We start from the raw sequence: 12,960 nt of genomic DNA, 5'->3' as shown, positions 1-12,960 counted from the left end.
CAATGGCGATTCAATTGCCAAGGTGTTCGTAGAGGGCTGCTTAAGAGTTCTCTGGGTTTGTGAGGTGATAAAGACCTCTATTCTATTCTATTCTATTCTATTGCAGCTTTGGTTGAGTCAGCAATACAGTTACTCAAATGAAACCCTGCCACAGGATTTCACATTATTAATATGATGTCTCATTGTGGGATCTGTTTTTGAAAGACCTTGCGTTGGTCCACTGCACTGACACCTGATGATGCTGGTACGGCTGTATGTAGTTGTATCCACCTTATTTTTCCTATAAGAGCAGGCACGGCCATTTGTAATTTTTTTGGGTCGGGCTTCTGGTATATCCGTGCACGTCATTATTTTTTTCAAATTCATGTGCCCTCGTAATCTTTAATCAAAAACGTTAACCTCCCTCCCCTCAAAAGGACTCCTCTACTCTTCCGGTCAGGAGCTATGGCGCAAGGGCGGAGCTATCTGGAACTGCCAGCAGCTGCAGTGACATCAGTGACGTTTGGAATAAACGACAGGTGGAAAAGCTGAAGCTGATGCTTCACTTTATAGCACTGACACCAGTCATGAGGGAGTACGTTACCCCTAAACATTGAAAAGATATTAGGATATTACGACAACTTTACTCTTAGGACATCGCAAACTAATTTTTTTCATGAATATGACTTAACCTAATGCTCAGTCATTCAGGCAGTCTCTCTCTCTCTCTCTCTCTCTTTCTCTCTCGGAGAGGCATGTTTTGTGCCTTTGATCGTCGCCGTCATCCTTAATAAATAAAATGTTTATTCATGCTTGGGTGTCAGCTGTGAATCCAGTGGAGAGAAATCCCCCCCCCCCACTAAGATCTGCCTCCATTTTGTTGGCAACGCCCCAGCTTCCAACGATCCAATCAATTCCCGAAGGACGAAATCAAGTCCCGCCCTCTCATTTCAGATGCCGTTTCACTCGGATATACGTCACAGCAGAGAAGAAAAGACAATCGCAACTTCCGTTTCATGCCGACTGTGTTTAAGAATAAGGTGGATAGGATAATGGAAAAAAGAGCAGGATACAAAGAGACAGCTGAAAGAGTATCTGCATCTTGACAATTCCACAAGGTGCTGTATTATTCAGCACGTGTGGAATTACCCATGAAACAAAGACTACTTATGTCCCATTTCTACCACTTAAAGTTGTAAAATGGACCTAACAAAAACATTTAATGGCTTTTTGTGCTCTATCGATTTTCTTTGTGTCTTAACGTGCCATAAAGTGCCTCTGTGTTGGTAATGTTTAGTATGGAGAGTCACATGGCGCAGCTTAATCCATAATCCGCTCCCTGTGAGTGGAGCCCATCGTACAATCATTCTTAATGAATAGTAAGATTCTTTCATGCAAAATGAGGGACTGCTTTGAAGAATGGGCTGCAATTTACAATTCACTACTTTGATTGGACCACATGTATTTCACTGGGAAGATCAGGATTTGCCCTAGGAGAGCACATTCCATGCAGTTGTATCGGTAGGTCCAGGGAAAGTAAAGTTCATCGGGTTATTCAGTGTAATCACTGAATGCTCCTGTGTGTTTTCCTCATTCTTCTGAGATAGCATGTGCTTATTCCTTCAGCTGTTTGGAGCATTACATGCCATGAGAATGGTGAAATGGCACAGAAGCGCAACATTCTTTGCATGTCCTCTGGGCACAGGATTGTGAAATCTTTTCTAAAGATTTTACTGGATTGTCTCATTGTTTCTAAGCAATCATTAGTTCAATATAGTCTAGATGGAAATGCATAATGCTCTTGGTATTATGAAATGAGGCAGAAGCTTTGCCTTGAGTATTAGTAGGATTGGTCGATTAATCAAAATCAATTCAATTATGATTTTAGCTGTCAACGATTAAGAAAACAAGAAAATTGGGATATAATTATTATTATTGTGCCGCGTTCCATTTTTGTTATATATTTCCTTTCCTTTACAACAGTGTGAATTTGGGTCCACCCTCAGTGTTTAGTGGGTGGTGCAAATGCTTTGTGTGTGATTCAGTGCAGTACGATGCAATGGAAAAAAATATGATGTAATTCAATATACAGATAGTTCACAGGTACAGATAGTTCACTATTATTTCTTTGGTTCAGACAGACAGCAAATCATAAATTAATTTGAGTGTCTTTTGACTTCTAACGCATGGCCCATTCACAAACAGGCCTTTACTATCGCAGCGGCTAGTAGCTATACAGATGAATCCGAGGGGGAGGGGGAGGCAGACGTCTCTGCACTCACACCATGTCAGTGTGTTGTTAAATTAGTTGTACTGCCTGTATATTTTATAGCGGCATGACATATTTTACAAATTGCATGGGTTTTATCAAAATTTCCATCTCTCTTATAAAACCTAAAGTGTTTCCAAACATTGGATTTGTAATTATTTTATGGAAGATGCAGCTCTACCTCTGCCATGTTAATCTATATTCTATGTGACTCTTAGGACACGCCTCGGTGTCTGTAGTGTTGTTATACGTCATATTCACGTAGCTGCAGTGGTGATGAGAGAACGCGCTTGAGAAACAGTTTAGAGAGGAGAAATCAATCTTCATATAAAATATTGGTCACTTTCTAAATAATAAAAGTATAGCACAAATACTAATAATTATATATAAATGAATATTAAGTACTGATGCAAATATGTTAGAAATGATGCATCATAATACAAATGCCAACAATGCACACTTTTTTAAATCGATGCATCGCATCATTAACTTTTATGCTGATGTACCGATGCGAAGCAGTGAATCTTACCATCCCTAATAAGCAAACTTCTTGTCAGATAACCAGTAAATGTTAATGCCTTGAAAATAAAACATTCACATGATTCTCATGACTTTGTAAACTATCGGCCGTGTCCAATGAAGCTCAGCTCACAGAGCATTTAGTTGTAGCAGTATTATTTTACAGGGCTGTGAGCCATAAAAGAATTTGCACAAAATCAGTAAACAGACCAGAATTCTTTGCATATTTTGAGGTTAAAAATGCTGACTTGCTGTTTTCAGAGCTGTCTTCCTTCCTTTTGGTTAAAGTAAAACTGCATTCACACAATCAGTGTAGCTTAACCACTGTGCTTAGTGTCAAACAGAAATATCACTCTGTTTATGTAAAACCTTTTGTATTTATATTATTAGCATTTGTGTTTTTCTTCCAGATATTCTCCCCTTAGTGCATTGGGTAGAGAGAAGTGCATTATGGGGGAGCTGTTCCGCAGTGAGGAGATGACCCTGGCCCAGCTTTTCCTCCAGTCTGAGTCCGCCTACTGCTGTGTCAGTGAGCTGGGGGAGATTGGCATGGTGCAGTTCAGAGATGTAAGTATAGACCATGTCATAATGATATTTGTTCCTGGTACATTTACTGTTCATTGTGAAACCCATTTAAAATAACAGAGGGTGGCGCTTCATTCATAGTGATTCATGGCAGTAACATTGATGTCATTGTCATCAGATCATGTCGTCAGCATAAAAATGTGGATCATTTCATTTGGTGGCTTAATGTGCCCTGGATGCCTGAATTTACGAATATTTAAAGCGTTTTACAAATGCACACATAGGCTACAATGCAACAGTGAAAAGCGATGACCGGAAAAGTGCAGTACTAACTGTTGTAGGATACTGTATGTAGCACACATTTTATCTCCTTTAGGGAAATTGAATTTTGCCAACTAATTGTTAGCTTGATAGGTAGTCTAGTTGGCTAGTCAGAATATTTCTTTACGGCCTCTAAAAGTTAGATTTGTCCCATTGTAATGAATGAAACTACAAAAGTTACACACTTGCAGTGTTAACAACTGAATTAATGATGAAGCGATTATGCAATAGCTATAATGGGAGTGACTAAATATTCCTGACTTTTCCCCTGATGGAATAAGCATCAAAACTAACATCCATTGACTTTGTATAGATGCATTCAGTGTCTACAATAAAATGGTACAAGTCACTTCAGGTAAACATTTGTTGCTGCTTTATTTAAAGATCCGGTATTGACACTACATTGTTTATTTTCATTTTGTATTTGTTATATTTTAGCTACAATCAAGAGTGTGCACTGCTCAATTTCTTTTGACAGGTCTTGGTTATAAACATGCCACCACCGGAAATGCTTCAGGACCAGACATGTACGGTGGTGTTGTAATTCCTTCCTTCCTTTTTTATGTCCCTGCAGCATTGATGTTTATGCGACGTGTTGCAGACAAGATTTTGAACATTGTTTTACTGTTTACTCAGTCTGGGAACTTGATTTTACTGGTACTGGACTGTGAAATAGGTAGAGAACAAAGAATATTCAGTAGAATGTGAGACTTAAGACCAGATGAAATTGAATTGGGGAAGATTTAAATGGCTATCAGATACACAAACGTTATGACCTTATACAGGAATGATTGTGAAACAATGCTCAAAGTGGCCTTAGAGCCCTCACTCATCCTTGAACCCTCAACTAGTTATTTATCAATCAGCAGTGTTTTCATTTCATGTGGATTCATTGTTCCGCTGTGAATATGACTACTTTGCAGCTTTTTCCTACACCTCTGCGTGTGAATGTGGCTTCCTTGTCTTTGAGAGAATGGTAATTGTGTATTAATAGATCAGTGATCTTTTCTCTTTCTTTGAATTGCAGTTGAACCCCGATGTGAACGTTTTCCAGAGGAAGTTTGTGAATGAAGTCCGTCGGTGTGAGGAGATGGACCGCAAACTAAGTGAGTTATTGAGTGAGCATTGCTGACATAGTGAGCTGAAAATGATTTCTGACAAAGCATTATGTGTTCTGGATAAATTCAGTGGAAAGATGTTCAAGAACATATTGTTTCTCTCCTTTTCTGTTTCTGGCTCTGTTTTCGCTGCTTGATCATGTTTTTTTTTCTTTTCAAGGATTTGTTGAGAAGGAAATCAAAAAGGCTAACATACCTGTTTTAGACACAGGGGAGAACCCAGAGGTCCCTTTTCCACGAGACATGATTGATTTGGAGGTATAAAAACTTCATGCACAACTCAAAATGAGGCTGAAAATGAGAATTAGAAATAAAAATAACCCATAATTAAAATCGCTGCATTTCAAAACATTGTGCGCTACAGAAGCAATATATCAAGAGATGATGTAAAGGTTGTTCCTAAATGGTTAATCTTAATCATCATAATTATGCTGCCTCCTAAAATACCTTATTTTGGCCAACATTTTAAGACTTTCACTGAGAAGGCAATCCCTTAATACATTGTGAAGAGCACAGTGCTAAAACACAGTGATGGCGGATGAGGAGAGAGATGGATTACAAATATTCTTATGTGCCATTCAATACTGAAAAGTTTTGATAAGAGTAGTTCATTATGGTTAAACTTATTGAATTATATATATATATATATTATACATTAGGGCTGTGCAATTAATCGCATGCGATTGTCATGCGCATCTCGTCAGTAAAGCTGGTTCCGTGATTGGTAGTAAATCGCCATCACCTGCTTTCAAAATAATAAATGTTTTTTGAGCAGCATGTTATTAGAATGATTTCTGAAGGATCATGTGACACTGAAGACTGGAGTAATGACTGCAAAAAATTCAGCTTTGAAATCACAGGAATAAATTACAATTTAAAATATATTCTAATGGAAAAGATTTATCAATCGATTATTTTGCCTCTATTTGTGCTTATTAGCTAATTAGGATTTGGAACTGACCTAATATGTTTGAATTTGACAGTACTTAAGCTGTGAACACTTTTGAATAAATGCGCACTAAATGCGATGTGTCCTTTTTTCACTTTTTGTAGGCCACCTTTGAAAAGCTGGAGAATGAGCTGAAAGAGATCAACACCAACCAGGAAGCCCTGAAGAAGAACTTCCTGGAGCTGACTGAGCTTAAGCACATCCTCAGACGAACACAGCAGTTCTTTGATGAGGTCTGTAATACCTCATCTCTTACAAAACCTTAGAGTTTCCTGTGGTCTTAGAGGCATTTTACACGGTACATGACAGGTGGCAAGCTTTGCTTGTGATCTTGCAGTCTTAGTTGTCTCTTGAGAGGCGGTGTGAAACGTGCCTGTGCAACCACAACAATATCTGCTGCTGCTTCAGCTTGTGCAAAAATAAGTTGCATCTGAATGAGGCGATTACTGTACAGTCATGGCCAAAAGTTTTGGCAGTGACATAAATTTTGTGTTTTGCAAAGTTTGCTGCTTAAGCTGTTGTGGTGTTCATTCACATTGTTTTTAGATTATTGTTTAGAGTGATCAGATGCATTTTAAATAATTGTTAAAAGTTTCAGTGGCCAAAAAATTAACTTTTCACAAAAAACTAATTTCACAGTTTTTTGATCCTGACACAAAATGCTAACATTAATTGACTAATCATATCAGCAGCACATGTGAAAGTGTGAATGAGTACTAGTCAGGTGAAATCACTATCATACTAATTAGATTGTAAGAGCAGACTGATTGCTATAAAAGGAGGGAAGAAGCGCTTCCAATCATTGTGTTCTTGTTAGCAATGGTTACCTCCAAAGAAACACGTGCAGCCATCATTGCTTTGCATCAAAATGGCCTCACATGTAAGGAAATTGCTACAAAGAATATTGCACATGAAAGAACCATTTACCGGATCATCAAGAACTTCAAAGTGAAAGTGAAAGTGAAGTGATGTGTGGCCAAGTATGGTGTACCATACTCAGAATTTGTGCTCTGCATTTAACCCATCCAATTGCACACACACAGCAGTGAACACACACACACACCCGGAGCAGTGGGCAGCCAATGCTGCGGCGCCCGGGGAGCAGTTGGGGGTTCTGTGCCTTGCTCAAGGGTCTCACCTCAGTCGTGGTATTGAAGGTGGAGAGAGCGCTGGTCATTCACTCCCCCCACTGACCTGAGACTCGAACCCGCGACCTTCGGCCTTCCAAGTCCGACTCCCTATCCATTAGGCCACGACTGCCACCTAGAGAGAGGTCTCCCCAGCAGAAGCCCACAAATTGTGATCATCTCCGAGAACTAATAAGGCAAGAATGGATTTCCACCAGTCAGGATTTGGCCCAGAAACTGATAACCAGCATGCCAGAGCGAACTGCAGAGGTTATGAAGAACAAGGGTCAACACTGTAAATATTGACTCATTACATTTTTTTGCCAATAAAAGCCTTTAAAACTTATGATATGCTTATCATTGTTTTTCAGTATACAATAGAAACATGTAATAATGGAAAAATAATCTACAAATACTGAAGCAGCAAACTTTGCAAAACACAAAATTTGTGTCACTGCCAAAACTTTTGGCCATGAATGTGTAGTAACCAAGAGACGTAAGTGAAAGCATGTGATGTTTACCACAAACACCTGAGCTTACCGGTTCCTCCATGAAGTAAGCTCATGTTCAATTATCCTCTTACCTCCCAGTTTTGAAAGGGATAGTTCACCCAAAATTGAAAATTGTCATCATAGACCCTCGTGTCATTCCAAAAATGTATGATTTGTTTTCTTCTGTAGAAAACAAAATAAAGTTTTTTGTTTGTTTGTTTTTGTTTTTTTTTATCAAATGAAAGTCACCGAAATGATTTGGTTGTCAATTCTTCAAAATATCTTTTGTGTTCTGCAGAAAAAAATAAGTCACACAGTTTGGGACAAGAGGGGAGTAAATAGTGACTCTTAATTTTTGGGTGAACTATCCCTTTCACTTTAAGGATCTTTATAATAAAGAAAAGGCATTTTAATGGCTTAAAACTGCGCACATGAGCATTTCCATTAATACGCCTTAACCTGTGGTCAAACTAGACTTTAAAAATAAAAAAAATGTAACATTATCCGAAATGGAAAAAACAACAACATACAGTCTACTCCCTTTTCCTGCAACTCTGCAAACCTTCAACTTTAAAGTTTGTGTTCTTTTTATTCAGCTAAGACTAAGAGGTCACATCATGATGTGTCTTTCTTCTGTTGGTGGCATGTCTTCAAAATAGGAATTTGCAGGTCAGAGTTGACCAAAAAATTTGAATTGCTACCATGAGTCCTGTGTTGTGCCAACAGTGAAGCATCCTGAGACCATCCATGTGTGGGGTTGCTTTTCAACCAAGGGAGTGGGCTCTCTCATAATTCTGCCCAAAAACACTGGCATGAATAAAGAATGGTATCAAAACATCCTGCAAGAGCGACTTCTTCCAATGATCCATGAGCAATTTGGTGATGATCTGTGCATTTTCCAGCATGATGGAGCACCATGTCACAAAGCAAGAGTGATAAAGAAGTGGCTCGAAAATCATTACATTGAAATTTTGGATCCGTGGCCAGGCAACTCCCCGGATCTCAATCCCATAGAGAACCTGTGGTCAGTCCTCAAAAGGCGAGTGGACAAGCAGAAGCCCACAAATTGTGATCATCTCCGAGAACTAATAAGGCAAGAATGGATTTCCACCAGTCAGGATTTGGCCCAGAAACTGATAACCAGCATGCCAGAGCGAACTGCAGAGGTTATGAAGAACAAGGGTCAACACTGTAAATATTGACTCATTATATGTATTTTTTGCCAATAAAAGCCTTTAAAACTTATGATATGCTTATCATTGTTTTTCAGTATACCATAGAAACATGTGGAAAAATAATCCACAAATACTGAAGCAGCAAACTTTGCAAAACACAAAATTTATGTCACTGCCAAAACTTTTGGCCATGACTAATATTGTTGTCTGTTTCATGTAAATGATGGCTAGTGAAGCCATAAAATACTGCCATAAACCTCTCTTCCACATTGTTCTTTGACCAAATAAAAGCTGAATACTATTTAATTTGTTGTGAGTAAAATCACGTCGGATTTGTCAATTGCATGTAACATTTAAGAAAGGTAGCAAAAACTCTGTTTTTGTGCTTAACTTTACTGCGATGCTGCTTTCTGTGTCGCCTTTCATTCTGCCACATTCCACTTCTCTTCCATTTAACCTAAACTGGAAACTCACTGGTTCCCTTTTGGCCTTTATTAAAAAATGTCATACAGGGGTAGTATTTGAATACAAACCATCAGATCAGAATAATTAACACCATTCAATAGTCAAATGAACAAACACTGTAACACATACAGAGGAACCATGTTTTTCCCCATGTCTGTGATAATGTTCAAGCTGACAAAGACAGATGCATGTCTAACAGATTAAAAGGCCATTCTCTGAATTCCTGGTCACATCTCAGCCACTGATGATGATGTCAAACTGCCCTTCCCAAGACCAGTTCTGCAAGGTGTTCGACTCCCTATTCACACGTTTCTTGAAACTGTAAAAAAAACAGCCTTTTGTGCCCATGAAAATGAACTACTGCCAGGGTGTTTCTTTTCTGTCTTTCAGCCTGTTGGAGATCGTTGACCAAACATTTCTGTGCTTCTTGAACACTAATCTGAACTTTAACATTTTATTGTGATATATTTCTTTTACAAGTTATAAAATGTAATTTGAGAGTAAGCATTTAAGTTGTTAGCTGTCTTGTAATCATTCACTTTACACTTAAACTAACTTGGGCTCTCACACAGACTGGTGGTGGGCGGTGTGAGGGTGGTGTGGCTCAGTGTTTAAAAAAAAAACAGCTGTTTCAAACTTTACAAGGCCCAATCCCTGTGCTACAATCTCTGTGTCCTTGAGTTAGGCACATCACCCTGGTTTTCCCTGTAATGCGTGTATTGTAAGTTTCTTTGGGTAAAAGTTGTCAGCTGATTGAGTATTATTAAATATCAAGATTGACTCTAAAATAAACCCATCTTTTTAATGGTAATTGCATTGAAAAATTAAGATGACATAAGGGTAGCAGAAGTTTGAGATTTTTATATAATATGAAAGAAGTACTCTGAACTATTACAGCATCTATCAATATTAAGTTAACTACAACAGCTTGATACCTCCTGAATTTACCTTTGCCCTGTTGTATGTAAAGGGCCCTTTATTTTTTAGAAAGCAATTTCCCGAAACAATATTATCAACACTACAATGAACTTTGATTGATTCAAAATCAAATAATTTCTAAAGCAAGAGATAAATAAATTATTGTTCTCTTTTCCTTTTTGTTAGATGGAAGATCCTGCACTTTTGGAAGATTCATCAACTCTACTGGATCCGAATGAGGTCGGACGTAGCGCTCCTCTCAGGCTTGGGTGAGTATGTCAGTGGGCTTTGAACTCTGTCCTATTAAGCTATCTTAAATGGACAGCTAAGACATGGATGCTTCATATGTGGATATTACAGTGCAGCCTGAACTCATTCTTCTGAAATGCTTTCAGTGTATTTCCACATCATTTTACCTGGCAAACTGCATCTCTTAAAGATGCAGTTCACTATCACTGAAACAGGCCTACTTGAACACTAGAAAATACCACGCTTTCTGATATATGTTTCTGATCTGCCTGCCTATTTTTTCTTCGCCACAGCTCTAGAAGAATGCAGAACAGGTCTTTTAAATGGCTCTAAATGTTAGGGTATATGTGGATAGTAAATGCATCAAATGTTTCGCTGGTAGTTATGGTCTTACTGTTCTGGATTAAGTTCAGAATCACAGTACAAAGGGAGTGGTATCTTTTTAAGAGGTTTATGTTAGTAAAATTGAAGTAACAGAGGGATTTAACTCACATTCTTATGTAACTGCTGCTAATGCCAGCGGGTTTGTCATTGATCTGTGATTGATAATTCTGGTATACTTAACATTAAACACTTTTTCCATTCAGAGCACTGGATGAAAGGAAAGCACCATCAGAAGAGTTAAGAGATGAAAATAAAGAGGAATGAGGATGTATCTTAATATAATATAGTTTTTGCAATATAGTCAGCCCTCTACGAACACCTTGGCAATTTCGCATATGCGAGTGATTTACTCGCAATGTAGAGGGTTGTATAGGATGCAGATCATTTATTAGATGGTGGTTGAAACATGACACTAAGGCCAGATGGTAAAGTAATAGATGTGCAGATTTTCACACAATGTGTTTGAGAGGCCTGACAATGCATCCACTGTGTTTGTCTTTCACCACACAATAGAAATAATACTGCAGTTTGATTTATTGTGAATTTACACAACCTCATCTGCAAGTTTAAATTTAATCTCTACCTGAGATTTCAGAGTTTAAAGTAATGGAGAAACAGGATTAACGTTAACCCAGAGTTACAGTAACATCAAAGTTCACCCAAAAATGGAAATTCTGTCATTAATTACCTGCCATCATGTCGTTCCAAACCCGTAAGACCTTCGTTCATCTTCTGACCCCTCAAAGACAGCAACGCAACTAAAACGTTTTATGGCCCAGAAAGGTAGTAAGGACATCATTAAAATAGTCCATGTATCATCAGTGATTAAACCGTTATGTTATGAAGCAACAAGAATAATTTTTGTGCGCAAAGAAAACCAAAATAACAACTTTCTTTAACAATTTCTTCTCTTCCATGTCAGTCGACATGCGTTTACGAGAGTATCACGAAACATACATGTGTGGCAGAAACTTGACTTAATTCAGATTTAAGATCAATCCTTATTGGGGAATCCCACCTAAATTTCATATTTTCAGGTTTTTATTAAAACCTGAAGTACTTTTGAAGTACCTCAAAGGTTTGGTATTCCTGGATATCAGTTTCATTATTCAGATGTCTGCTGTTGGAGGATACTGATGTACTTCACTCACCATTGACGCTGGTTGCAGGTTTGTTGCAGGGGTGATAGGCAGAGAAAGGATTCCCACCTTCGAGAGGATGCTGTGGAGAGTTTGTCGTGGAAATGTCTTCCTGCGACAGGCAGATATCGAGGACCCACTTGAGGACCCTGCCACAGTCAGTTTCCCCTGTGAAAAAGAAAAAGAAATAACTTCTAGATGACTTTTCAAGATATAATTTTCATTTTGGATTATAACTGTATATTTAATAGGAACTTGCTCTTATGTGTTGTTTTTTTTCCCTTTTTTTCCAGGGAGACCATGTACACAAGTCAGTGTTCATCATTTTCTTCCAGGGAGACCAGCTGAAAAACAGAGTCAAGAAGATTTGTGAAGGGTACGAGAATATCACTGCCCAGTCTCAATACAGAGTGACCAAAACAAAAGAAAATGGTGTTTACATGAGATTTTGAAAACATGACATTGTTCTCTGATTTTGTAGACTTTGGGTTGGTAAAAAATTATGTATTGTTTTTGAAAGAAGTTTCTTAACGCTCAGCAAGGCTGCATTTATCTGATGAAAATACAAGACAGTAATCTTGTGAAATATTATTGCAATTTAAAATAACTGTTTTCTATTTAAATATATTTTTAAAAGGCTACAATTTCAAAATTTTTTATTACCAGTGTTTGAAATAGTTGTGCATATTTTTGTGGAAACCGTGATACATTTTTCAGGATTCTAAAGAAGAGCATTTATTTGAAATGGAAATCTTTTGTAACATAATTTTCTTTGTCATTTTTAATCAATATAATGCATCCTTGTCGAATAAAACTATTAGTTCCTTTAACAAAAAAAATCTTACTCCAAACTTTTGATAGTGTAGTGTATATCTGAAATATTCTTAAAATTAAAATCTTCCATATTCATATATCTTACCAATATTTTTATGTTAGGTTTCGGGCATCTCTTTACCCCTGTCCTGAGACCTCTCAAGAGAGGAAGGAAATGGCAGCTGGAGTCAACACTCGAATTGATGATCTCCAGATGGTAAGACATATGTGCAATATGTGCACACTTAAACACTCACGTTCTCTCACAAAGACTTAATTCTGCTTATGAGCAAAGGTCTCTCTTTTATTTCTTTGGCCACAATAAGTGAATGTAGACAGTCTTTTTTTCTTGTATGAGGTGAGATAAAGGGGTCATATGATGCTTTTTTAAAGATCATTATTTTGTGTATTTGGTGTAACAGAATATGTTGACATGCTTTAATGTTCAAAAAACACATTATTTTTCAAATACTGTACATTATTGTAGGTCCTCTATGCCCCGCCTCTCTCAAACGCTTC

At 37.8% G+C, this 12,960-nt stretch overlaps 1 protein-coding gene across 2 annotated transcripts in view; it reads left to right on the top strand.

Annotated features, from left to right (window-relative positions):
- Positions 1-12,960, top strand: part of LOC107653379 (V-type proton ATPase 116 kDa subunit a-like) — a 28,369-nt gene that overhangs the window by 1,851 nt on the left and 13,558 nt on the right. For both annotated transcript variants that reach the window (XM_016440085.1, XM_016440091.1), the window contains exons 2-9: positions 3,178-3,334; positions 4,641-4,719; positions 4,892-4,989; positions 5,785-5,913; positions 10,043-10,125; positions 11,659-11,785; positions 11,922-12,004; positions 12,565-12,658. In XM_016440085.1, coding sequence (XP_016295571.1) covers positions 3,218-3,334; positions 4,641-4,719; positions 4,892-4,989; positions 5,785-5,913; positions 10,043-10,125; positions 11,659-11,785; positions 11,922-12,004; positions 12,565-12,658 — 810 coding nt within the window. In that variant the 5' untranslated portion in view covers positions 3,178-3,217. The remainder of the gene's footprint in view (positions 1-3,177; positions 3,335-4,640; positions 4,720-4,891; positions 4,990-5,784; positions 5,914-10,042; positions 10,126-11,658; positions 11,786-11,921; positions 12,005-12,564; positions 12,659-12,960) is intronic.

Source organism: Sinocyclocheilus anshuiensis, unplaced genomic scaffold, assembly GCF_001515605.1.
Source record: "Sinocyclocheilus anshuiensis isolate Anshui unplaced genomic scaffold, SAMN03320099.WGS_v1.1 scaffold2013, whole genome shotgun sequence".
In the NCBI taxonomy this organism is placed as follows: Eukaryota; Metazoa; Chordata; class Actinopteri; order Cypriniformes; family Cyprinidae; genus Sinocyclocheilus; species Sinocyclocheilus anshuiensis.
This window is presented reverse-complemented; position numbering and strand designations above follow the sequence as displayed.